Below are 26,492 nucleotides of genomic sequence, written 5' to 3' on the forward strand. Positions count from 1 at the left end.
AAGGTGCCAAATTGACAGCCCTGGAGACTAAAGTCCTCTATTTATTTATAGAGCAGTTACAGCATGGGCAGCAGCAGTGCAAACTTCCCTACGTTGTCCCACCAATGTGCCTCAACCCTGACCTGGAGAGACCAGCTTTAGGGGTAAGAGAGTAGCTGAGACACCATGCCCTTGGCCTCTCTGCTAAGACTGACAGCAAGGATACTAATTGGCACCAACTAATGTTTTTGTGATTTGGACCCTTGTCTAGTGGGCTGTGACCACCAGCTCATTCTACATAACTGCCATCAGATGGCAACAATTTTTGGTTACAACCAATCTAGATCAAATTTGAACAGATGACATAGTGATTAAAAGTTAATTATCCCATTATTAATACAGTACACCAGCCAGCCACCAACACTGTTTAAAAACTTTCTTTTTGGAACCTTTAAAAAAAAATTAATGACTTTTCTGAGCCAATGCCTTTCATATAAAATATTTTACCTAGAAAAATCCATTTGGAATGACTTGTTTGCAAACATTTTCTTGCAACAGTACAAAGTAATTAATAGTAACATTATGGTAGACAAAGCAGTCCATACGCAGAGCTATCTTGCATGAAGCCGGTATCTATTTGCATCAATTAAAAAGTTTAACAAGCTAACCTCTGGGAATTTTTTAAACATTGAGAGACTTGCAGATTCTTACATTTTGAACAGATATTTGTTACAAGCAACTAATAGGAGCAAGCAGCATCACTGCTAGAAAAGAATACAAAGCCCATCAATTCCAATCTTAATTTCTAGGAGTATTACAATAATTGACATGCCTACCACATAAAAACAATTGTGGCATATGGAATCTGAAAATAAATGTTGCAGTCTGTAATGTTATCAAATATTTGTCAATAAGCTTCCATTCTCTGTGTTCCCTCTTCACCCATTTTAATTCATCCACAAAGTGTTCAGTCATAAACATCCATATCATGCTTGTGGGACAAACCTGTGAAGTCGCTTGCACACAACTCCACGATGTATATTGCTGAAAGGGAGCCTTTTGATAATGGAAATTTTGTATCCATTTTGCTTAGCACAGTATAGCATTTGGAGAGCATGCACAGTGAGGACAAATAGCTTTGCCTATAAAGACAGATGCATTTATATTTTTGATGCACAGCTTTAGCCTTTCCCCTAGTACACTGTAGACCTCATCCCCACTAGAACTATGGAAGCCTACTCCACAATAACATTGCTAATTAAGGCGCATACCCTGTAAGGAGCTCCACGTAGGGGGACCTCCTCACCTTTGCGGAATATCTTGCAGGATCATGGACAAAGGTGGTAACTATTCAAAGTCCACTAATATTAGCCATATTTGGGTGTGACATACTCTGGGTGTATTCGCCTCTCAATGTTCAGGGAGTCCAATGCATAAAGCTTTCTAGACTTAAATGAGCATATACCCAAAAATCAGAAATAAAAACAGAAAAGGTAAAGTAAGTGTTAGATAAGGTCAGTCACTGATTTAATTCAAGATACCCCAAGCTCTATTTTATTTCTATTTCCCATTCCTGTCTCTCTGATCTTTAATGTTCTGCTTCCTTTGCTCCTGCTTCCCTTTATTTTCCTTTTCTTTTTCTGTGTCTTTAACTGGAATTCTTACAGCTTTCATCATTCCCCTATCTGACTTTTCTTAATCAGAAATATAGTGTTTTAGGCTTTTACTGTTCTAAATTATGGCTGCCCTTAACTTTCTCTCTTGGAATGCTCAGGGTCTTAACATCCCACATACAAATCTCTAAAATACTTCAGCAGACTCAGAGAACAGATGGATGTATGGTACAGCTTTACTCCAGGAAGATCACTCATCTGTGGGAATAAGCAGATGTGTGGGAGTAAGTGGTTTCAAGTCTGAGCCAAAAGCACTTCCAGGGAAGGGGTAAACAAGACAAATTAAACTAAGACAAGACACAGGAGAACAGATCAAGAAAGTGAGAGTGTGCGTGGAGAGACTGGGAAAGAGAACAAGGAGGGTGGAGTCCTGCAAGAAGTTGGTTTTAATTTTAGTAGAGAGAGGGTGCTGCATGGACAAAATGTGGGAGACTTTTCCAGATGTAGGTTGCAGAATGGATGAAGGGACAAAGTTGAGAATGGGAGAAGGAGATGAAGGAATCAGTAATGAAAGGTCTTGGAGAAGTATAAGGAGCAGGAATGAGGTAGAAGGAAATGAAAATTGTGATTATGTAAGGCCCTGAAGAAGAGGACAAGGAGCTTGAATTTAATAAAGTAAAATGCAGGAAGCAAGTAAAGTGGTTCAAGGAGATGGCATAAAAACATCAGATCAACCCAACAGGAAAGTGACTTTAGCAAGCACTCAGATACCATACTTCTCATTATTGTATAAATTCCCAGATGGATTAGGTAGAAGGAGCCTTTTGGATGCACTAGAAGATGAAGTGAGAAATGGGATTGATGAAGAGGCGTAGATTCCTATAGTCAAGGTGAAAAATGTCCCCCAAGGATGCAAATGCAAGTAGTTGGGATAGTGAAAATAGAATATTCTGATCATGTTAAATAGATATTTCAGAGTTATGAAGGGACAGAATATGGGGAAGGAAGAGAAATATGTCAAATGTGACACCAGGGTTGCAGATGTGGGAAACAGGAAGGATAATGGAGTTGTTAGTGGAGTTGATTTCAGAAAGACTAAGTTTGAGGCTATCAATGCAGGTATCTACATATTATCATCAGCTGCCAATCACTATAAAGTATAAATACTGTGCATGGACTACAGAAAAAAGTGAAAGCTGTCCCACGGGGGCAGTCAATATATTATCCAACTCTGTAGTTTAATTAACAGCTTCTAACTTTGAGCACACTGTTGGATTTTTCTTCTCTTCTGCTTTTTGGAAGGCTTTGGCAAAGATGTGACTTGCAATGTGAGCTGAAAATGATGAGAGTTGGATTTTTCTTGATCACCTTTGAAAGAGTGTTCCAGAGTCTTGTATGAGCATAAGTATCTAAAAATGGTCATACTGGGTCAGAGCAATGGTCCAACTAGCCCAGTATCCTGTCTTCTGACAGTGCCCAATGCCAGAGGCTTCAAAGGGAATGAACAGGACAATTATTAAGTGATCCATCCCCTGTCATCCAGTCCCAGCATCTGGCAGTCAGAGGCCTAGGGACCCCCTGCGCATGGCCACTGATGGACTTATCCTCCATAAACATATCTAATTATTTTTTGAATTCTGTATTAGTTTTAGCCTTTACAACATACCCTGGCGACGAATTCCACAGGTTGACTATGCTATGTGTGAAGAAGTACTTCCTTTTAAATCAGTAAAATAAAGAGTGAAAAATCCAAACTAATGACCATTTTGGACTTTCAGTTAGACTATTCTCTATCCCTTTTGAAAAACAGAGCAGCTGAAGGGAGTAAGTCTCTGGTTCCCTGAAGATTATACTTGGCCCTGCTGGTCACAGGATACTGAGCAATGAGTTTCCCTGGCTTGTCAAACAAAAGAGGCAATCCTTCGGATAGTATGACCGTATCTCATTAATGGGTTTTGTAAATCAGTTCTAGACACGTGAAGTGAATCCAGGATTAAATCAGTTCATGCTGAAGAGCACTGGCATAACATGAATGGTATGATCCACTCAGTAGGCTGAACTCTACACCAACTCCTGCTTCTTTGTGAACTTCTTATCTTGGCCCAGGAAGAGGGAATTCTTCTCAAGGTGATAAGTGCAGAAACCACCTTGGCTAATTCACCTGAGGAATGGATGGAGTCTTCTTGCTACCTGGAGAGGAGAGATACCACTTTTAGTAACTTGTTGCAGTTGGTGCTTCCAGAGTCAGTACTGAGTCCAGCATGACCCAAAGGCTGTGTGTTATCTTGACTTCACCTGAGGATGAAGTACTGATATTTGCCAGTTCCTTAAAGCATTTTCCTCTTCCACTTAGAATCACATTGGTGTTTTCTGGGTTCAGGTGAGCCTGTTGTTTTTCATGTACATTGGAGCAATCAAATACTCAGATAGTTAAATGACATAAATTATTATAGAGAGAAGGTGGGTGAAATAATATCTTTTAGTGGACCAACTTCTGCTAGTGAGAGGGACAAGCTTTTGAGCTTTCACAAAACTCTTCTTCAGGTCATCTTGTCTCTCTAATATCTGGGAACCAACACAGCTACAACACAGCATAAGTAAATAATTAATGTACTGGTAACCACAGACTGTTTTTTGGAAAGGAAGAGTTGCCTATGATAATATTAGAAAAAAAAATTATATCTGCACCATAATGCCAGAATCTTCCACTAGGATGCACATTTATAGTCTATTAATGCTCAAAAGAAAAAGACATTCAGAAACATTTAAATGGCCTTGATTACTTCTAACTTTGGGGAAATTATATTTGATCTTTCTTCAGTGAGTAGATTTTCTAGAATTTATAGACAATCTCTTCTAACTTTGACTAGATTTTCTGCAATGTATTGTTCCAATTATTTTTAGTGGCCAGTCCTCTTACCCTGGTCATGAATACTAGAGTACCTCCACAAATCTCTGGATGCATCACAACTGAGCCCATCAAACAGAAGTGTGTATTTTGCACCAGTGATATTAGGCTGTTTCTTACTGATCCACAATAGTTTATACGTAATATTTTGGACACTAATATTGCGTTTAGAAGCCTTTTAGTCAGTAAAATGAGTGAAAAATCCAAACTAATGACCATTTTGGACTTTTAATTAGATTATTCTCTGTCCCTTTTGAATAACTAAGCAAGTAATGTATTGGTCCCTGACCTCTAAAGTGCATCTGTCAGTGTGATCTACATTACAAATTAATCACTTAAATATATTGAAAACAGATAGTCTTTCTCATACGAAAAGAAATTCAGAAAGTGAAGTGTGTCTCTGTAATGGGGTCCCCAGGGTGCAACCTGGGCTGTGAGACTGCTGAGCCCTCCAAACCCACCAACCTGGGCTGGCCCTCTCACTGTGATGCTAATGTCAAATTGTAAACCCTTACATAGACATACACAGGCATGGACACCCCCAACTGTGTTACATGAATGATTTCCCAGCTACTCATGAACCATCAATAGGGAGGCTGCAGCCAATTCCCCCCAGCTCCCCATCCTCGCACCCCAAAACTATACTATCTTGCACTGGTCAGAAGCCTGACCAGTGTAACTTAGTTATTTAGTTCCCCACTTCTTCATAGAAAAGTAGACATGCACCAGCCCTTGTAATCTGAGCTGAGATTTCCTAAGCACTTTACACAAACTCACTGATAAGGATACAACTTTAAAATATGTTTATTAAATACAGAAAGCTAATTTTTAAGTGATTATAAGGGGTAGGTATAAAGGTCAAAGATAGTTAACTTAAGAAACTAAAAAGAAAACATGCTTTCTAAATCTTAAACTTTCAGTCTAAACAAGAGTTGAATCAAATAGCTTTTTTCACCCTGACAGATGGCACAAGCAGGTTTCAGTTCCCAATGCACAGACTAGACTCCCTTTACAGCCTGGAACCAAACTTTCCTAGTTCAAAGCTTGTCTTCTAGATGTGTTTCCAGATGTTGAGATGGCGGGGTGCGGGGGGGAAAGGTAGGCCAAGTGATGGTGTCACTTCCCTTCTTTTATACTGTCTTCCAGCTTGCTGGAAAGATCCTTGCTGTGACTAGGGGATCAGGCAGTCCCCATTGGTCAAGCAGTCTCCATTGCATACGCAATCTCTCTGAGAAGTCTCTGGGATAGTGGATTATTTTCTTGATGGGTGTTGATGGGCCATTGACACTGTCTGGCTGTTGATGGCTATTCCTTTGTTGTAACTGAAAGGCTGGTTGTGGGTGTTCCCAACCTCACAACATATTTCAGTAACACATATAGCAGTACTTCATAACTTCACGTACAATGATGGTACATACAATCAAACAGGATATTTATGTTCAACAGATCAAGACTTTAAATGATACATCACAAGGTATACTTTGTACAACACATATCATAATATCATCACAGTGGTGAACATGGTGGTTCCAGGGTGCTAATTTGAGGTACAGAGGGTCACAGCATCCTAAGTCCTGTAACTTTTTAGTACAATTCCTACTCATGTGTTTCACAAGCTCAACAAACTCTAATATAATTTGGGTCAGTCAATTTGTAAGGGCTTTCCTGCAACACCAAGTCTTGGCTATTTTTTCAATTTATTTGACAGTCTGAAAGATGGTTTCCAAATGCTCATTATCATTATGACCCAACATGGCTGCTAATAGACTTAGCAGGCTCCATCGATACTTTATCAACTATGTCTTTTTGCACTCAGCTATCCGCCCGGAAGAACTATTCTCTTGTGCTATCCTCAAAGTCACCGAGCCATTGTAGCCCTCCACCCCGCTTTTTTCCATACCAAATGTTACACTCTAGAATAACTAAAACTTTGAAACTGAGAAGAATAAAAAAAGTCAACCATGGCAATCCTGTAAAATTATCTGTGCGCGCGAACTAATCACAGAAAACAAATTATGTGACATCTTCACATTAAGGAGCCTTAGCAACTTTAGACTAGTCATTGACTTCATTCAACTATTTACAGAATGATTCCTTTGCCAAGAACTGAAATGTATCGCATCCCTTATAGAAGATGAGATTGACACATTGGCTGTTAAGCCACATCTTGTCACTATTACAACTTGCTCATCAAATTCCTCTTTCGATCTTTCCTTATCTATAATGAAGAGGACTATAAAACATAAATGTATTTTATCTGAAGAGACTAGAACATGGCTGGCACAAATCACAGTTATAATGCTGGTGTACATGGAATCTTAATTTCCTGCTAGCTAGGAAATTACGTCATTTTCATCTTACTCAGTTTCAGTTAATTATTGCAGCATCTCTCTCCTTTAAGGACCCTAAGGATATTTCATGACATATATTTGCAATTCTTTAACTATCACAGTATTAATTAAAGCTGCTTGGCTTATAATTTCTCATCGTTTTAATCAGCCCGTGTAAAATCATTCTACCGAGCAGGCTTTTTCTTTCTCCTGTCCTCAGTGTTCTCCTTCTTCTCTATTCAAATTAAGGAGGCTGACATCAAATACTCTGTCCACAGCAGGAACAAAATTGTACTAACTGACTCATATATTTGTAACAGCATCATGTTGTCATTACTGCTTTCACTCTGTTTTCAACAAAATAACTTCAATAGATACAATTGCAACCCCACAAGTCATCACTCTGCAAAATTTTCTAACTGTGCAGGATTGAGGAAGGTGATGAAATTGCCCTGAAATATTGTAATTTGTTCTGTGGAGAGGGGATAACAAAAAACAACAACCTATCTTTCTGGACTGGGATACACAGCCTTATATCTTCTGCCTTAAGTTTCCCTACGGTGCATCATATATCTGTGCTGGATGATGATACACATATTTTCACCTACCTCAAAAAATCTGCACTTACAGCTTTAGCTCTTTAGTCTTTCTCTTTGGAATTGGAACTGAAACCCACTGTATCTCAGAAATAGAAATATGAGATTATTAATATGATTATAATGAGTCAAAAATGATTACTGCTGAGAATTCTAATCAGGATCAGGTTTACCTCGCCTCAGATCTCCAACAAGATATTATTTCATAGGCCCTGGCACATTTTCCATATGGTGTCAGTCACCTTTTTGGTTATTAAACGTTTTTCTCTTCCTTTATTCTTTCCTTTTCTTACCTTTCTTTTCCTGTCCACTTGTCGTCTTTCTGCTGCTATCTTTTTTTCCTGACTCTTTGATTCCCCCTTGGGACAGTTACTTCTGACGGTGAAAGAAAATACAGGATCATTGAACTGACATTTTATTTTCCCTTCATTGTATGTTCTTTATATTTTATGTTGTTTTTTAAATTATTTTTATGTATTTTGACATGTCTGAAATCTTTGTACATTTTTTGCTCAGTTACATATAAATGATCATTTGTTTGTACAACTGTATTGTACTCTACTTTTTCTAAGAATAAATAAAGTTTTTTGAGGGGAAAATTTAAATAATACAAACATTGGCAAAATAGTGCATTGTAATGCCACCCAGAAAACTCAGGTTCAAGACTAACTATGAACATAAAAACTGGCAAACATCACTTAACTAGCAGCTTTAAACCAGCAATGAGGTTTCAGAAGCAACCATCAGTCACTCTAGGCTGCAAGATTTCATGCTGTTATATGACAAAACACAAAGCTTGAGGGAAGAGGTACAGAAAAAAAGAAAATATCTGTACTCTCCCTTGTACAGATACTGATAAAAATTGAGAAATTATGAGTTAAACCGCCTTAATTCACTCCTTGCTGGTTATTTGAACAACTGCAATATAAATAGTCTGAAAACTCACCTCTTTTCTGAGCAGAACCAGATATTCTGCAATACATAGTCATAACAAATGGGCTGATCAAAAGCCCATTGAAGTCAATGGGAATCTCAGCACTGACCATAATGGTCTTTGGATTAGGCCCTAAGTGAATTGAGGATGACATGTCATTCTTTAGCTTGCTGACACTGGGACCAGAACTGTGCCAGCTACTATGATATTTAAATATGTTTGTTGCTAGCTCAGTACCACAAAGGTTTTCCTGTCCTTTGGGGGCAGCAGTTTCTTGTCTGAGAACCACATTAAGAAATCCTGCTATAAGAGTCCTAGAGGGGTAGTCTAGACTAGAACATGATTTAGCAGCATGTTTCTTAGGAAAAAAAATAGCCCTGAACAAAAGTGAGCATAAAACAAGTCCCCTTGGAGTGCGAGCTATGCTGTTAGAAACAACACCATTTAAAGTCCCAGTTCAGCAAGCAACTTGAGTATGTGCTTAACTTTAATTACAGTGTGTTCCCATTGAAGTCAGTGGGGTTAATCATGTGATTAAAGTTTGGCATGTGCTTAAGTATCTTGCTGAACTTGGGGTTGTAGCTAGTTAGGTTCCTGACACTGTGCATTCAAAGCCTTTTTTTTTTTTTGTATGTTTTATCTCAGCTCACAGTGGTATTTCCAAGTTGATTGTTTTGACAGTGAATGTTCAGTAATAATTAAAACATATATTTGAATCAGAATTTAAAAAATGAAATGTAACAGTTTCCCAACATTTGTTTTTCAACCTATTGTGGTTTGTGAAGCCTGAGGCCTTGATCCAACAAATCATTTAAGACCATATTTAATTTTAATTGCCAGAGTAGAGTCTTGATTCTGCTTCCATTCAAATCAATGGAAAGACTTCCATTAGCTTCAGTGATGGAAGATCAAGCCTTTGGTTCTTTGAAGTCAGCCTGGATTAATCATGTACTGAAAGTTATGCATGTGCTGAAGTGTATTGCTGGATCGGGGCATAATTACTTTGAGGCAAAAAAAATGTTATAGCATGCAACAGTAACACATTTTTAGCTTAAATAGCTTGGGTATTTTAAAAGCTATTGACAGCAGATTACTAAGAGCCACTTACAAAGTAATCAGGCCTGAAAGGTTGTTTTTGAAAACGTATTTAGAGCTATAGCTCACTCCCACCAAAAAACAAAATTATTTCCTAGTTCTATTATTATAGTGACCATTACATTTCACAAGCATCACCACTAGTAAGAATAATTATATTATGCATGTGTATAATTATATTTAGAATTATATAAAACTATAATATTATATAGATTTTAACTTACTTTCCAGTATCTGAGATAAGTTATTTTCCTATATTCTAAACATAGAGAAATACTGAGGAATCTCAAATATTAACATGTCATAATTGTTGGTAAATGTTGACAAATAGGGCCTGATTTTCACAAGTTCAGCACCTGCAATTGCGGCCAGGTTTCCGAAAGAGCTCAGCCCCCATTTAGGCACTAAAATAAGGGCCAGATTTGGAGAAGTGCTCAGCACCCAGCAGCTTCAATTGCAACTTTCAGTGTGTTAAGCTTTTTTGAAAATCTGCTATTTCTGTTGGTGCCTAAATGGGAGCAGAGCTGTTTTCAGATGGTGCGTGCTGATCACTTTGGAAAATCTAGCTTTTATTGGAGACCACAATGGACATTAGGCTAGATTGCCCAGTTCGAGATTGATTTGCACTGCATAAGATCAAAGTGACTTACAAGCACCCTGAGATGGCTAATGGAGTATTCCCCCTGTGCAGGGAAACTCTCCATGGGCATAAAGCTGGTGGAAGAGACTCCTCTGTGACTGCTGCCAGCTGCCTCCAACACTCCTGGCATAATGGGCAAAAGGGGGTGTTTCAGCGGTGGGGCCTGGACAGAATGGGGAGAGTAAGGGGTATGACCGAGCACGGCTCTGCTATGCCACCTCCTTCACTGGTGCAAGTCAGGATGTGCAGGTACAGCCCTAACAGAATGCAGAATCAAGCCCTTTGTATGTCAACATCCAATGGTTTAGGACATGACCCAAGGTCCCCTGAAGACCATGGAAAGACTCCAATTGATTTCAATGTGTTCTGGATCAGGCCCTTAGTGAATTTAAACTTTTTCAATATCAGAATGACGGGGTTACAGAGAGCCTATCAACCTATCTAGTCACACTGCAGTTTCAGATGGTCTATATATTGCCTCATGAAAAATAGGCTTTATTGTAGCATGTGACCCTGGCTGCAATGGGACTATCTTTGCAAGAATATGATATACTGTTGCTAAAACAAACACCAATGTTAGACATATGGCAGAAAATGTTTGTTAAAAAGAGTAAAATATTAAGTACACTATTAGCCTCACTATTTTGATCCATTTTTTCTCCCTGTTCTTCTTTCCCTTTCCTATCTGGAGATGGCCAATGAGGTGAGGCTGGGCCTCAGAACTATGGTGAGATTTTATTAAAAAAACCACATACCAATATTTGATTTTTTGTTGAAAGTGCCTGCACAGTTTAGCCCTTGCTAACTTTCTCATCTTCACCTCCTGAAAGCCCACTTGATCCTAACCTTCCTATTGCTGCAAATGCCTATAGCTATTGTATACATAATGTTCACATAGTAGCTATTTTCTCAACATCCAACTCCCTCTCTCCCAAATAGTCCATTTCCAAAGACATTGGCATGCTCATAAAACACTACCCATTTGATGCTGCATTTTCCTGTTGCTTGTGCTGGAAAATGCTTCTATGCACCTTCCTTTTGTGCTGTTTATTTTAACCTCTTGAAGCCTGTGAACATGTGTCATGTGCCCAATCATTCTTTTTTATTAGGTTTGATAAGGACTCAGAAGCCTGGATGCCTCAGCATGAGGCTTAATGGGCCTCTACAGCAGTAACAAATGAGTGCTATGAGGCTTTCTTCCTTTCATCGTCTTGGGTTTGACTCTACCGTTAGCAATAAAGACCATCAAATATGCTACAGTTACTGCAGTTAGATAATGAGGTGTGGTGTTGAACCTCTGCAAATGGCAATAGAGCATTAGCATGTTCACCAGCAATCACCTAGTTTGTGATGTACTTCCCACATGAACTGTATGTTCTGCATGTTTATTAACACAGCACCATACAATATGGATGTATGTTGATATAGCAACAAATATAAATAATGGAGCTGGATCGTCAGGGTTTCCACTGGCAGAACTTCATTGGTTTATTGGCGTTACATTGATTTATACCAGTTGACGATCTGGTTTGGTACTTACAGTCTATGGGATTGATCCTATAAACACTGTGTGAATAATCTTCAGGCCCAGGCCCTCATGACATAGGGCTAGATGGCAGCAGACAAGGTGGAAAGGGGAAGGGAGGGATATGGATTGCACAAAGTAAGGTCATGAAATTACTTACCTTTGTAGCGTAGACATTATGTCAATTCCACCTTATTGGTCATTTGTTTTGGGGTTTTTTTTACACTTTATTTCTCTTTAGAAATTATTTGTATTAATTTGGTGCAGGAGTGTGAGTCAACACTGGGAATGTAGTTGAAAGAAGACTATTGCACTGACTACCTCCTGTCAGCATCCTTTTGCTCATTATTTTTTCCTATTTTCTTTCAGTTAGAAGTGAAGAGTAATATCAATTTCTCTTTTATGTGAAGTAAGGTGTACTGTTTCTGCTATTTAATTAAGCAAACCAATTCCTAATGAATCAGGTCGTCTCCACCAAATAGCTTCTGCTGAAGTTGTTGTGTTCTGTGGAGATGTTGACACATTTGTTGAAAATAATTTTACATTGCCAACTCATCTAATTTCTTTTTCCTTTCAATTGGATAAGAGTCCAGTTGACCTCAAACAATGTCAGTCTTACTGAGGTCTTTTTGTTTAGTTAATTACTATTTTAAAATACATAGTATTGTTTCTGCTTATATGAACAAAAGATTGTGGAAGACTGGTACCAGCAACTGGGATGTGGGTGGTCTGGCTTGGTGATCACCTCTGAGTTCAGGAACCAGAGGCCAATAGCCAGGTCTGAATCAGGAGCCAGGTGCCAGAGCCAAAAGTTGAAGCCAGGATCAGATAGGAAACAGGAGCCGAGGGTCAGTGCTGAGTCAGAAGCCAAAGAGCTGTACTCTAGGGTCAGAGCCAGAGCAGTCAAACACAGGGCAGCAGGGTTCAGGGACTGGAATAAGGCTGAGGGCAGGAGCCAGGAAGAGGACCGGGTCCAAGTTAGAAACCTGAGATGAGACCACGAGTGAGGTAGCAAACACAGCGAAGTCTGAAGTAGCCTCAAGCCAGGATCCACCTTGTGGCACAGACAACTTCCTGTGTCTTTGTAACTTGAATAGTGCACCTGGCCCAATCAGGAACTCTGGAGGAGCCCCTCCAGTCAGGTCCCTATGGGTGATACCTTTAGTGGAATGCAAGGCCTTAGGGCTCCCAATGCTCCAGTCACTGGAAGAGACACTGGGGGGAGGGGGTGGCTTCAGCAGTGGGGGGCGGGGGGCAGGTTCAGGACCTGCGGATCCTCACAACAAGTTTGATTGCAGAACTTGGTCTATTTATAAAGGCAGACTTGAGGTGCATCTCTAGTCATATTTAATAAGATACAATAGTATTCAAATCATTATCCAGCGGAATACATGCAAAACACAGTCAGCAAATGTTATGTAACATTAAGTGCTATTTGACTAGGTCACTTGCCTGTGGTAAATTAAGACAGCAAACATACATCACTATGTCAGTTTCCACATCTGCCTGCATATCACATATTTCTGACTAATGAAACCCTAGAATAATAAGAGTGGAAACTAATTTATATTTAAATTATTATTTGTATTAGCCTCATATAACATAACACATCAGGGTTCCCCTCCCCCCCCAAAATATACCGAATTAAATATATCATTCCTGTTTCTTTCATTGAGCAGGCCAATTATTAGCTACTTTTTTACCTCTCTCAGAGTCTGATGGAATGAAATAGAATTATGGCTTTGCAAATGCATTACATGAAGCCAAAAGTAATAGTGAATGTAGTAAATTCAGGATTTCAAAATGACTCTCCTATTTGTCATACTTTATACACACGGGTTGTCCTCCATTCATTTCTCAGCAACCACATGCTTGAAAAGTTCATGTCTGATAAAAAGAATTCCTGGAATTTTGTAGTTGGTTGAGGATATCGATCTCAATGGGGGCTAATTGGTGCTGAACCAGTAGTATAGCCTATGGATACCAGAGCATGCAAATCTGCCTCTTAAGTGTTTTGTATTTTTTAAACAGACTGTCCAGCAGGGCTTAAAAGTTTCTCAGGGTTCATTTTCCACTTATCTGGATATTTATGAGGGTCCCATCACTTTGTGTGTGACTCAGCCATTAATACCTTTATTTTCAGCATGACCTTGTGAGCTAAGGGATATTATCAATCCTGCTTTACAGCTAAGGAACAGAGAGATTGGCATATGATTTGGTCAAGGTCCCACAGGAAATATGTGACAGAAATGGGGATTTAACCCAGAAGTCATGAGTCTGAGTTCACTGCCATGACCACAGAATCATCCTTGTTTGTTTTTTCTTATATTTCCTTTACACAATGCAAGTTTCATATTTTTATTATATTTATTTTGGTCAAAACTCAAGTGTCATTCTTCCATACATTTCATTCATATATATAATGGTCCATGAATGATGATTGAGAGCCTGTCTACACTTGAAATGCTACAGTAGCACAGCTGCAGTTCTCCCATTGGCGGAGGTAATCCACCTCCCTGGGAAGCAGGAGCTAGGTCAACAGAAGAATTCTTCCATTGATATAGTGCTGTCTACACCAGGGGTTAAATGGACTTAACTGCATTGCTCAGGGGGTATGGGTTTTTCACACCCCTGAGTGATATAACTGTGTCAACCTAACTTTTTAGTGTAGACCAGGCCTAAGAAAATTTTACGTAAACAGACCATAAGCCGTTTTTATGCATACCTCAGGCATATTAAGAACTGCATTAACATCACTTTAATACTTGAGGCAGAGATGTCTGCATGTGACCTAGAGATGTCAATACATCCATCATAGTCCCTCAAGGTATGTGCATGCTGTTTTTCTAAATTTTTATTTTTTGATACTCAGGGACTTTCCTCTCCACCCTTCAGTCCAGTGTGGTTCTGTTAGCATATGTTTGGTGTATGTACTCTTTATCGTAGTATTAGTTATGCAATCCATCACCTGACCCTTCATCTTTCTTGGGTTCATCTGCTTTTGACTTGTCCAAAACAGCTTCACCAATCTGTAGTGACTTTCCCTGGTCAAGGGGATTCCACTGAACTCAGTGATAAGATCTGAGGAGAATGGGTAGAATAAAGAAGAGGTGTTAGTTTCCTTAAGAAAAGATTCTCACCTAAAAGCCCTCCCTCAAGGAATCTGCGGCCTTCAGGCATGCTGCTAAGAACTTAGACATTTTATTAGCTGTGTTCAGGAGGTCTTGGATAACCTTCTAGACATCCTTCACCCAACAACTCTTCTCTGAAAGTCAATGAGGCATTGCTAATGACTGCTAATGTCAATTAGCAAAAAGTATCCAAGGTAATTCCCATGTTTTTCCAAACTCTCTCCAAATACTCATTTAAAAAAAAAACACACCTGAAAAAAACAAAACAAAAAACCTGTTTATCTCTGCACACCTATATAAAGAATATTGATTACTCCTTAAAACTTGCATATTACATGGTGGTTAATTATCACAATCTCTCTCAAAAATAAAAATGATATCCAAGTTATCCAGGGTAGAGAGTCTTAGTTAATTGTAATTGTTCTCATAGAGGGTTAGTTGTTTGAAAGAATTTCCTGAGGCAGCCTTCAATTCTCTGTAGAGGGGTCATAGCTGTGAACTTTGTCAGTCAGGGTACCAATAGCCACAGTCACAGGACCCATTTTTCATGATCAAATTCTTACAATATTTCAGAAACCTGCCTTTCTCTTTCCCTCTTCCTCTTCTAGCTCAATTTACCGAGGGAAAGAATGAAATTCAAATTGGCATTTAGTTAGGGTTGGTCCTGCTTTGAGCAGGGGGTTGGCCTAGATGACCTCCTGAGTCTCTTCCAACCCTAATCATCTATGAATCTATGAATGAGATAATTTGCTTACCCAGCAGAAATGGGTGGTTAGTTGTTTTTCTCAGTCAGGAGGAAGACATGCACTTATATTCATCCTCTATATACATATGTGTTTTGCTCCATTTCACTGATCATTCTCTTCAGATAACCCGCAAGGAATGTAATAATAATAGTAATAAAAATAATGAAAGAGAACGTATTGAGAGAGTAAAAGAAAATGACATTATATGTTTGACATTGACATTAATGGCATCTAATAGAAAAGTGTGAGAGCACACACATTTTATTTGATAGTGTGTGTATGGATACAACTATACATAAACAATACATATATAGCTATGGAATACATGCATTGATAGAAATATACATCAGTATAGATATTACATAAATATATACAATATGAATGAATATACCGTATACATATTAACTGCAAAAATGTCACTGTCCCAGCCTCCAAACAGTCAAGTCTGGAGCGGTTTATTCACCTTTGGGAGCAAAATGAGTGGAGATAATCAGAAATATGTGGGAAGAACAGAAACAAAGCTTCCAGACTAGTAACCAAACTTCAAGTCCCAGTGTGAAACACAGCTCTGTGTTCAAAATCTCCAGTCAAACTGCTTCTCTGTCCTTTGTTCTTCCCAGCACAACTGCTGACTCCTATGCTTCTTTATCCTGCCCCAAACCTATTAAAAGTCCCTTTGTAATGATATCATTATAGCAAGCCACAGACAGGAGGTGAGCTTCTTACCCTGTGCATTCAGGCACTGTGTCTCCTGCAATGAGCCATACCATTAATTCTTCTGCACAGCCTCAGTTCAGATAATTAGTTCAATAAAGTTATTGAGCAGCAGTTATTAACTATTATTAATTATCTTCCTTACTACAATAGTGCCTGGAGGCCAATCAGGTTGTGTCACCATTTTGTGAGGTGCTGTACAAATATAGAGTTAAATAGGCCCAAAGACTCTTTTCGACTTTTGCTACACTACTTTAGAATTGCACAATTAAAAGCACAAAGCATCAAGAGATGCAAAAGCATTAAGGATCCAATGGCAATGTTAACCCACCATATGGCCTGTACCTTTTGTGGTAAACCTAGAAAGATATAAAGTGTGATACATAAAGCCTCATATTTGACAAGAATTACAGAAAAGGAAAATGGCTGGATTAAAGCTCCTGGAATCTTAATTTTTGCATTCCCTGGCTTTCACTGTTTGAATTATAAGATTACTATTTCATTAACTCATTTTCTCTATTTAATTTCCTAGATAATCTTTAAAGAAAAAAGGGACAGCAATTAGTCCTAATTAAGCTTATAGTTTACAAGTTCTGTTGACTTCGTTAGTGGAGTCTGTAATTTCCTTAAACCTCATTGGGGCTGCAGTTTTGGGGATCTTTGTTTCTTCATGAAAGCAGCACTGTCTTGCTGGGGCTTTTAGCAGGGCTGTGATTTGGAGGAACTTCGGATCCCACAGGAGTTGGACTGCTGTACTTGGAAGCTGAGGAGTTGTATAGAAATAGGCTGGAGGACTTAAGAGCTCTGCAGGAGCTGGCTGGAATCCTGGACAGTTTAAAAAGCACACTTCTCTATAACCCCAAATTAGCAAAGCACTTAAGCACATGCTTAAATCCATCCCTATTTAGTAAAGCACGTAGGTACTTGCTTAACATTGATTTTAATGGGACATAGACATGTGTCTAAGTGCATCACTGAATAGGGATTGTTTGACGAATCTGGCCACAGCTGCACATATATGCCCAGTCTGTCTGTCCTCCAATGCGTAACTTAGTTATAACTTACAGAAATTGTCTACTGTGCCAGCTCAGACTCATGGCCTTAAATGCTCATAACTTTATCTTAAAGATTTTTTAAAAATTGGCAAATCACCCATCCTCACTGATAACTTTTCACGTGCCAATTTTGAAGCTTGATTATTTAGAAGTTTTTCAGTTATTTCTCTGCAGGGAAAAAGAAGGTGAGCAGAACTTTAAAAAAAAAAAGTGTCATTTCTCACCCTCATCACCTGAATGGGGATGGGGATAGCTCAGTGGTTTGAGCATTGGCCTCTTAAACCCAGGGTTGTGAGCTCAATCCTTGAGGAGGCCACTTAGGAATCTGGGGCAAAATCAGTACTTGGTCCTGCTAGTGAAGGCAGGGGGCTGGACTCAATGACCTTTCAAGGTCCCTTCCAGTTCTAGGAGATAGGATATCTCCATTAATTTAATTTATTTATTTAAAGAGGCAGAACCAGTTTTCATTAAACTTTCCACACAAAACATTTTTACTTTAGAATGGAGACATAGGGTGAAATTCTGGCCCAGTGAAGCCAATGGCAAAACTCCCATTGATTTCAATAAGTCCAGGATTTAACATCTAACACTGAATTTTTCAGTTTTGAGTGAATGAAACGGAAGAAAAGAAGGGTGTTTATTTATACTTATACAATGATCTGGGCACCTATATAAAAATGACATTGTATCTGATCCTCCCTCCTTGAAATCAATGTGAACATCTACAAAATTAAAAACAAATGAGTTGCAAAATGCAAGGACTCATCTATCCACACTTTCAGAAAAGAGCCTGCAAAAGGAGATGTGTTATACATTATGTCAAAAAGGTAACCAATCTCATACTCTTAGACCAGCTGGAGACATGATTTCCAGACTAGATTTTGACAATAGTTCCTTGGCCTTAAAATGTCTGAATTAAGTCTCCTCTACTGAGAATGCCCCATCTGTAGCCTTTTGATGTTTATATCTTAAAAGAGCTAAGCTAAATATATCACAAGGAATAATTAATGTGCTGAAGTTCACCTCTTTTTCTGTTTGTGAGAAGATCACAGAAGTTTTGAATTTATTCATAATTCTAAATTAGTCACAATTTTGTTTTTGCTCTTCAAATAGCTCATAAACTGTTTGTTGCAAGTATTAGAATTAGGACTGTCAAGTGATTAAAAAAATTAATCGTGATTAATCGTGATTAAAAATATTAATCGCGATTAATCTCACTGTTAATAATAAAATACCATTTTAAATATTTTTGGATGTTTTCTACATTTTCAAATATATAGATTTCAGTTACAATACAGTATACAAAGTGTACAGTGCTCACTTTATATTTATTTTTTATTACAAATATTTGCACTGTAAAAAACAAAAGAAATAGTATTTTTCAATTCATCTAATACAAATACTGTAGCGCAATCTCTTTACCATGAAAATTGAATTTACAAATGTAGATTTATGTACAAAAAATAACTGCACTCAAAAATAAAACATTGTCAAACTTTAGAGCCTACAAGTCCACTCAATCCTACTTCTTGTTCAGCCAATCGCTCAAACAAGTTTGTTTACATTTATGGAAGATAATGCTCCCTGCTTCTTGTTCACCATGTCACCTGATAGTGAGAACTGGCATTGTTGCAGCTGGCATTGCAAGGTATTTACATGCCAGATGCACTTAAGATTCATATATCAGAGGGGTAGCCGTGTTAGTCTGAATCTGTAAAAAGCAACAGAGGGTCCTGTGGCACCTTTGAGACTAACAGAAGTACTGGGAGCATAAGCTTTCGTGGGTCAGAACCTCACTTCTTCAGATGCAAGTAATGGAAATCTCCAGAGGCAGGTATATATCAGTGTGGAGATAACGAGGTTAGTTCAATCAGAGAGGGTGAGGTGCTCTGCTAGCAGTTGAGGTGTGAACACCAAGGGAGGAGAAACTGTTTCTGTAGTTGGATAGCCATTCACAGTCTTTGTTTAATCCTGATCTGATGGTGTCAAATTTGCAGATGAACTGAAGCTCAGCAGTTTCTCTTTGGAGTCTGGTCCTGAAGTTTTTTTGCTGTAAGATGGCTACCTTAACATCTGCTATTGTGTGGCCAGGGAGGTTGAAGTGTTCTCCTACAGGTTTTTGTATATTGCCATTCCTGATATCTGACTTGTGTCCATTTATCCTCTTGCGTAGTGACTGTCCAGTTTGGCCAATGAACATAGCAGAGGGGCATTGCTGGCATATGATGGCATATATAACATTGGTGGACGTGCAGGTGAATGAGCCGGTGATGTTGTAGCTGATCTGGTTAGGTCCAGTGATGGTGTTGCTGGTGTAGATATGTGGGCAGAGTTGGCATCGAGGTTTGTTGCATGGGTTGGTTCCTGAGTTAGAGTTGTTATGGTGCGATGCGTGGTTGCTGGTGAGAATATGCTTAAGGTTGGCAGGTTGTCTGTGGGCGAGGACTGGCCTGCCTCCCAAGGTCTGTGAAAGTGAGGGATCATTGTCCAGGATGGGTTGTAGATCACTGATGATGCATTGGAGAGGTTTAAGCTGAGGACTGTAGGTGATGGCCAGTGGAGTTCTGTTGGTTTCTCTTCTGGGCCTGTCTTGTAGCAGGAGTCTTCTGGGTACACGTCTGGCTCTGTTGATTTGTTTCTTTATTTCCTTGTGTGGGTATCGTAGTTTTGAGAATGCTTGGTGAAGATCTTGTAGGTGTTGGTCTCTGTCTGAGGGGTTGGAGCAGATGCGATTGTACCTCAGTGCTTGGCTGTAGACGATGGATCGTGTGGTGTGACCGGGGTGGAAGCTGGAGGCATGAAGGTAGGCGTAGCGGTCGGTGGGTTTTCGGTATAGGGTGGTGTTAATGTGGCCATCGCTTATTTGTACGGTGGTGTCCAGGAAGTGGACCTCCCGTGTAGATTGGTCCAGGCTGAGGTTGATGGTGGGGTGGAAGCTGTTGAAAGCATGGTGGAATTCTTCCAGGGCCTCCTTCCCATGGGTCCAGATGATGAAGATGTCATCAATATAGCGTAGGTAGAGAAGGGGCATGAGTGGATGAGAGCTGAGGAAGCGTTGTTCCAGGTCAGCCATAAAAATGTTGGCATATTGTGGGGCCATGCGGGTGCCCATAGCGGTGCCACTGGTCTGGAGGTATATATTGTCACCAAATTTGAAATAATTGTGCGTGAGGATAAAGTCACAGAGCTCAGCAATAAGTTGTGCTGTGTCATCATCAGGGATACTGTTCCTGACAGCTTGTATTCCATCTGTATGTGGGATGTTTGTGTAGAGAGCCTCTACATCCATGGTGGCTAGGATGGTGTTTTCTGGGAGGTCACCAATGCATTGTAGTTTTCTCAGGAAATCTGTGGTGTCACGGAGATAGCTGGGAGTGCTGGTGGCGTAGGGTCTGAGTAGGGAGTCCACATATCCAGACAGTCCTTCAGTGAGAGTGCCAATGCCCGAGATGATGGGGCGTCCAGGATTTCCAGGTTTGTGGATCTTAGGTAGTAGATAGAATAACCCCGGTCGGGGCTCTAAGGGTATGTTGATTTGTTCCTGTGTTAGTGTAGGGAGTGTCCTGAGTAGATGGTGCAGTTTCTTAGTGTATTCCTCAGTGGGATCTGAGGAAAGCGGCCTGTAGAATTTGGTATTGGAGAGTTGTCTGGCAGCCTCCTTCTGGTAGTCAGACCTGTTCATGATGACAACAGCACCTCCTTTATCAGCCTCTTTGATGATAATGTCAGGGTGGTTTCTGAGGCTGTGGATGGCATTGCGTTCTGCACGACTTAGGTTATGAGGCAAGCGATGTTGTTTTTCCACAATTTCTGCCTGTGCACGTCGGCGGAAGCATTCTATGTATAGGTCCACACTGTCATTTCGACCCTCAGGAGGAGTCCATGTGGAGTTCTTCTTCCTGTGTTGTTGGTGGGAGGGTATCTGTGTATCAGTGCGCTGTTCAGTGTTATCATGAAAGTATTCTTTGAGTTGGAGGCGGCAAAAGTAGGCTTTTTCTGTTTGCTGTATAGGATGCTGATCAGGTGGTTCCTCAGTTTCTTTGATAATGTATGGCATAATCTCTCACTGTGGTCTGTGCAGTATGTAGATAGCAATGGATTTTTCACCTTCAGTCCATTTGGTATGATGTCCATCCGTTTGCATTTGGAAAGGAAGATGATATCTGTCTGTATTTGTGCAAGTTTCTTCATGAGGTTGATAGATTTCCATTCCATACGGCTAAATGCAGTGCCTTGCATGGTGTCAAGTATCAGAGGGGTAGCCGTGTTAGTCTGAATCTGTAAAAAGCAACAGAGGGTCCTGTGGCACCTTTGAGACTAACAGAAGTACTGGGAGCATAAGCTTTTGTGGGTCAGAACCTCACTTCTTCAGATGCAAGTAATGGAAATCTCCAGAGGCAGGTATATATCAGTGTGGAGATAACGAGGTTAGTTCAGTCAGGGAGGGTGAGGTGCTCTGCTAGCAGTTGAGGTGTGAACACCAAGGGAGGAGAAACTGTTTCTGTAGTTGGATAGCCATTCACAGTCTTTGTTTAATCCTGATCTGATGGTGTCAAATTTGCAGATGAACTGAAGCTCAGCAGTTTCTCTTTGGAGTTTGGTCCTGAAGTTTTTTTGCTGTAAGATGGCTACCTTAACATCTGCTATTGTGTGGCCAGGGAGGTTGAAGTGTTCTCCTACAGGTTTTTGTATATTGCCATTCCTGATATCTGACTTGTGTCCATTTATCCTCTTGCGTAGTGACTGTCCAGTTTGGCCAGTGTACATAGCAGAGGGGCATTGCTGGCATATGATGGCATATATAACATTGGTGGACGTGCAGGTGAATGAGCCGGTGAAAACAGAAAAACATCAAGAAAAAGCTCTCCAACCTGGAGACTTTCATAAATAACCAACCCTCCACACAAATGGACTTTACTAAAATAAGACAGGAGATCTACATTACACACCTCACCTCTCTACAAAGGAAAAAGGACCGTAAGCTGTCTAAAATCCTACCTGCCACATGGGGCCACAACAGGGGTACCCCGAACTCACCCAGCAATATCGTCAATTTATCCAGCTACACACTCAACCCAGCAGAAGAGTCTGTCCTATCTCGGGGACTCTCCTTTTGCCCCAGCACCCCCACGAACATGATACAGTTCTGTGGTGATCTGGAAGCCTACTTTCGCCGCCTCCGACTCAAAGAATACTTTCATGATAACACTGAACAGCGCACTGATACACAGATACCCTCCCACCAACAACACAGGAAGAAGATCTCCACATGGACTCCTCCTGAGGGTCGAAATGACAGTCTGGACCTATACATAGAATGCTTCCGCCGACGTGCACAGGCAGAAATTGTGGAAAAACAACATCACTTGCCTCATAACCTAAGTCGTGCAGAACGCAATGCCATCCACAGCCTCAGAAACCACCCTGACATTATCATCAAAGAGGCTGATAAAGGAGGTGCTGTTGTCATCATGAACAGGTCTGACTACCAGAAGGAGGCTGCCAGACAACTCTCCAATACCAAATTCTACAGGCCGCTTTCCTCAGATCCCACTGAGGAATACACTAAGAAACTGCACCCTCTACTCAGGACACTCCCTACACTAACACAGGAACAAATCAACATACCCTTAGAGCCCTGACCGGGGTTATTCTATCTACTACCTAAGATCCACAAACCTGGAAATCCTGGACGCCCCATCATCTCGGGCATTGGCACTCTCACTGAAGGACTGTCTGGATATGTGGACTCCCTACTCAGACCCTACGCCACCAGCACTCCCAGCTATCTCCGTGACACCACAGATTTCCTGAGAAAACTACAATGCATTGGTGACCTCCCAGAAAACACCATCCTAGCCACCATGGATGTAGAGGCTCTCTACACAAACATCCCACATACAGATGGAATACAAGCTGTCAGGAACAGTATCCCTGATGATGACACAGCACAACTTATTGCTGAGCTCTGTGACTTTATCCTCACGCACAATTATTTCAAATTTGGTGACAATATATATACCTCCAGACCAGTGGCACCGCTATGGGCACCCGCATGGCCCCACAATATGCCAACATTTTTATGGCTGACCTGGAACAACGCTTCCTCTGCTCTCGTCCACTCATGCCCCTTCTCTACCTACGCTATATTGATGACATCTTCATCATCTGGACCCATGGGAAGGAGGCCCTGGAAGAATTCCACCATGCTTTCAACAGCTTCCACCCCACCATCAACCTCAGCCTGGACCAATCTACACGGGAGGTCCACTTCCTGGACACCACCGTACAAATAAGCGATGGCCACATTAACACCACCCTATACCGAAAACCCACCGACCGCTATGCCTACCTTCATGCCTCCAGCTTCCACCCCGATCTCACCACACGATCCATCGTCTACAGCCAAGCACTGAGGTACAATCGCATCTGCTCCAACCCCTCAGACAGAGACCAACACCTACAAGATCTTCACCAAGCATTCTCAAAACTACGATACCCACACAAGGAAATAAAGAAACAAATCAACAGAGCCAGACGTGTACCCAGAAGACTCCTGCTACAAGACAGGCCCAGAAGAGAAACCAACAGAACTCCACTGGCCATCACCTACAGTCCTCAGCTTAAACCTCTCCAACGCATCATCAGTGATCTACAACCCATCCTGGACAATGATCCCTCACTTTCACAGACCTTGGGAGGCAGGCCAGTCCTCGCCCACAGACAACCTGCCAACCTTAAGCATATTCTCACCAGCAACCACGCATCGCACCATAACAACTCTAACTCAGGAACCAACCCATGCAACAAACCTCGATGCCAACTCTGCCCACATATCTACACCAGCAACACCATCACTGGACCTAACCAGATCAGCTACAACATCACCGGCTCATTCACCTGCACGTCCACCAATGTTATATATGCCATCATATGCCAGCAATGCCCCTCTGCTATGTTCATTGGCCAAACTGGACAGTCACTACGCAAGAGGATAAATGGACACAAGTCAGATATCAGGAATGGCAATATACAAAAACCTGTAGGAGAACACTTCAACCTCCCTGGCCACACAATAGCAGATGTTAAGGTAGCCATCTTACAGCAAAAAAACTTCAGGACCAGACTCCAAAGAGAAACTGCTGAGCTTCAGTTCATCTGCAAATTTGACACCATCAGATCAGGATTAAACAAAGACTGTGAATGGCTATCCAACTACAGAAACAGTTTCTCCTCCCTTGGTGTTCACACCTCAACTGCTAGCAGAGCACCTCACCCTCTCTGATTGAACTAACCTCGTTATCTCCACACTGATATATACCTGCCTCTGGAGATTTCCATTACTTGCATCTGAAGAAGTGAGGTTCTGACCCACGAAAGCTTATGCTCCCAGTACTTCTGTTAGTCTCAAAGGTGCCACAGGACCCTCTGTTGCTTTTTAAGATTCATATGTCCCTCATGCTTCATCCACCGTTCCAGAGTACGTGTGTCGATGCTGATGACAGGCTTTGCTCGACAACAGTCCAAAACAGTGCAGGCCGACGTATGTTCATTTTCATAATCCGAGTCAGATGCTACCAGCAGAAGACTTATTTTCTTTTTTAGTGGTTCGGGTTCTGTAATTTCTGCATTGGAGTGTTGCTCTTTTAAGACTTCTGAAAGCATACTCTACACTTCATCCTTCTTAGATTTTGGAAGGCACTTCAGATTCTTAAACCTTGGGTCGAGTGCTGTAGCTATCTTTATAAATCTCACATTGGTACCTTCTTTGTGTTTTGTCAAAACTGCAGTGAAAGTGTTCTTAAAGTGAACAACATGTGCTGAGTTATCATCCGAGACTATTATGACATGAAATATATGGCAGAATGCAGGTAAAACAGAGCTGGAGACATACAATTCTCTTCAAAGGAGTTCAGTCACAAATTTAATTAACACATTATTTTTTTTAATGAGCATCATCAGCATGGAAGCATATCCTCTGGAATGGTGGCCAAAGCATGAAGGGGCATATGAATGTTTAGCATATCCGGCATGTAAATACCTTGGAATGCCAGCTACAAAAGTCCCATGCGAATGCCTTTGTTCTGACTTTCTGGTGACATTGTAAATAAGAAATGGGCAGCATTAGCTCCCGTAAATGTAAACAAACTTGTTTGTCTTAGCCATTGTCTGAACAAGAAGTAGAACTGAGTGGATTTGTAGGCTCTAAAGTTTTACATTGTTTTGTTTTTGAGTGCAGTTATGTAACAAAAAAAAATCTACATTTGTAAGTTGCATTTTCACAATAGAGATTACACTACAGTACTTGTATGAGGTAAACTGAAAAATACTATTTCTTTTGTTTATCATTACAGTGCAAACATTTGTGATCAAAAATAATATAAAGTGAGCAGTGTATTCTGTATTCTGTGTTGTAATTGAAATGAATATATTTGAAAATGTAGAAAAACATCCAAAATATTTAATACATTTCAATTGGTATTCTATTGTTTAACAGTGCGATTAATACTTCGATTAATCATGATTAATTTTTTTAATCGCAATTATTTTTTTTATTAATTTCATGAGTTAACTGTGATTAATTGACAGCCCTAATTAGAACTTTACCATTTTCACCCCACTGGTTAATTATCCCGGTCACATTATTTCTGTTCCTGACTTAGGTCAGAAAGCAGCACAGAATGAATTATAAATATTACAATAAAAATACCACTAATCAATGTTGGTGTATATTTTTGCTTAACATGAGTTTATAGGAATAAGATCGTTAGCAGAAATCAAGAGAACATGAACAGATCATGAACACAGAAAAATTAAAATTGATTCATCTTTGAATCTGAACACATATTCAGGGGAAAAAATTCCAGCATTCTTTCCACTCTAATTTTGCAGCTGATTAGAGCAACAACAGTGGTCTCTCAAATAACCAAGCCCTCTGCACTTTAGACCCAAATCAGCAGCCCCTTACAAGTACACCCTCAAGTGAATAGGAGTCCAGGGCAACTCATGAAGAACTGGTGTAATAAGCTCTCTGTAGTTACCATAGCTAGGCAGGTAGCTCATCATATGTTGAATTAGATAAAGCTTGCAAGTGACCTTCACTGATAGACCCAGGTAGGATGTTTAGGTTCTAATGAAAACAACTTAGCCATCTTAAGTACAGCATTTGCTTCCTAGTGGCTGCTACAATATAAACAGTCAGCCCAATGACTGTATCCCCCCCCCA

At 40.3% G+C, this 26,492-nt stretch overlaps 1 protein-coding gene across 8 annotated transcripts in view; it reads left to right on the plus strand.

Moving 5' to 3' along the window:
• Positions 1-26,492, plus strand: part of GRID1 (glutamate ionotropic receptor delta type subunit 1) — an 890,310-nt gene that overhangs the window by 860,591 nt on the left and 3,227 nt on the right. For 2 of the 8 annotated variants that reach the window (XM_065551838.1, XM_065551837.1), the window contains 2 exons: positions 57-143; positions 10,787-10,822. The exons of 1 other annotated variant lie outside the window; for it this stretch is intronic. In XM_065551838.1, the coding sequence (XP_065407910.1) occupies positions 57-143; positions 10,787-10,822 (123 nt within the window). Of the gene's footprint in view, positions 1-51; positions 7,970-10,786; positions 10,823-26,492 lie in introns of those variants that run through there. 5 more of the 8 variants (XM_065551842.1, XM_065551839.1, XM_065551845.1 and 2 more) reach the window with 5 other exon arrangements.

This window comes from Chrysemys picta, chromosome 7 (assembly GCF_011386835.1).
Source record: "Chrysemys picta bellii isolate R12L10 chromosome 7, ASM1138683v2, whole genome shotgun sequence".
NCBI classification, from domain to species: Eukaryota; Metazoa; Chordata; order Testudines; family Emydidae; genus Chrysemys; species Chrysemys picta.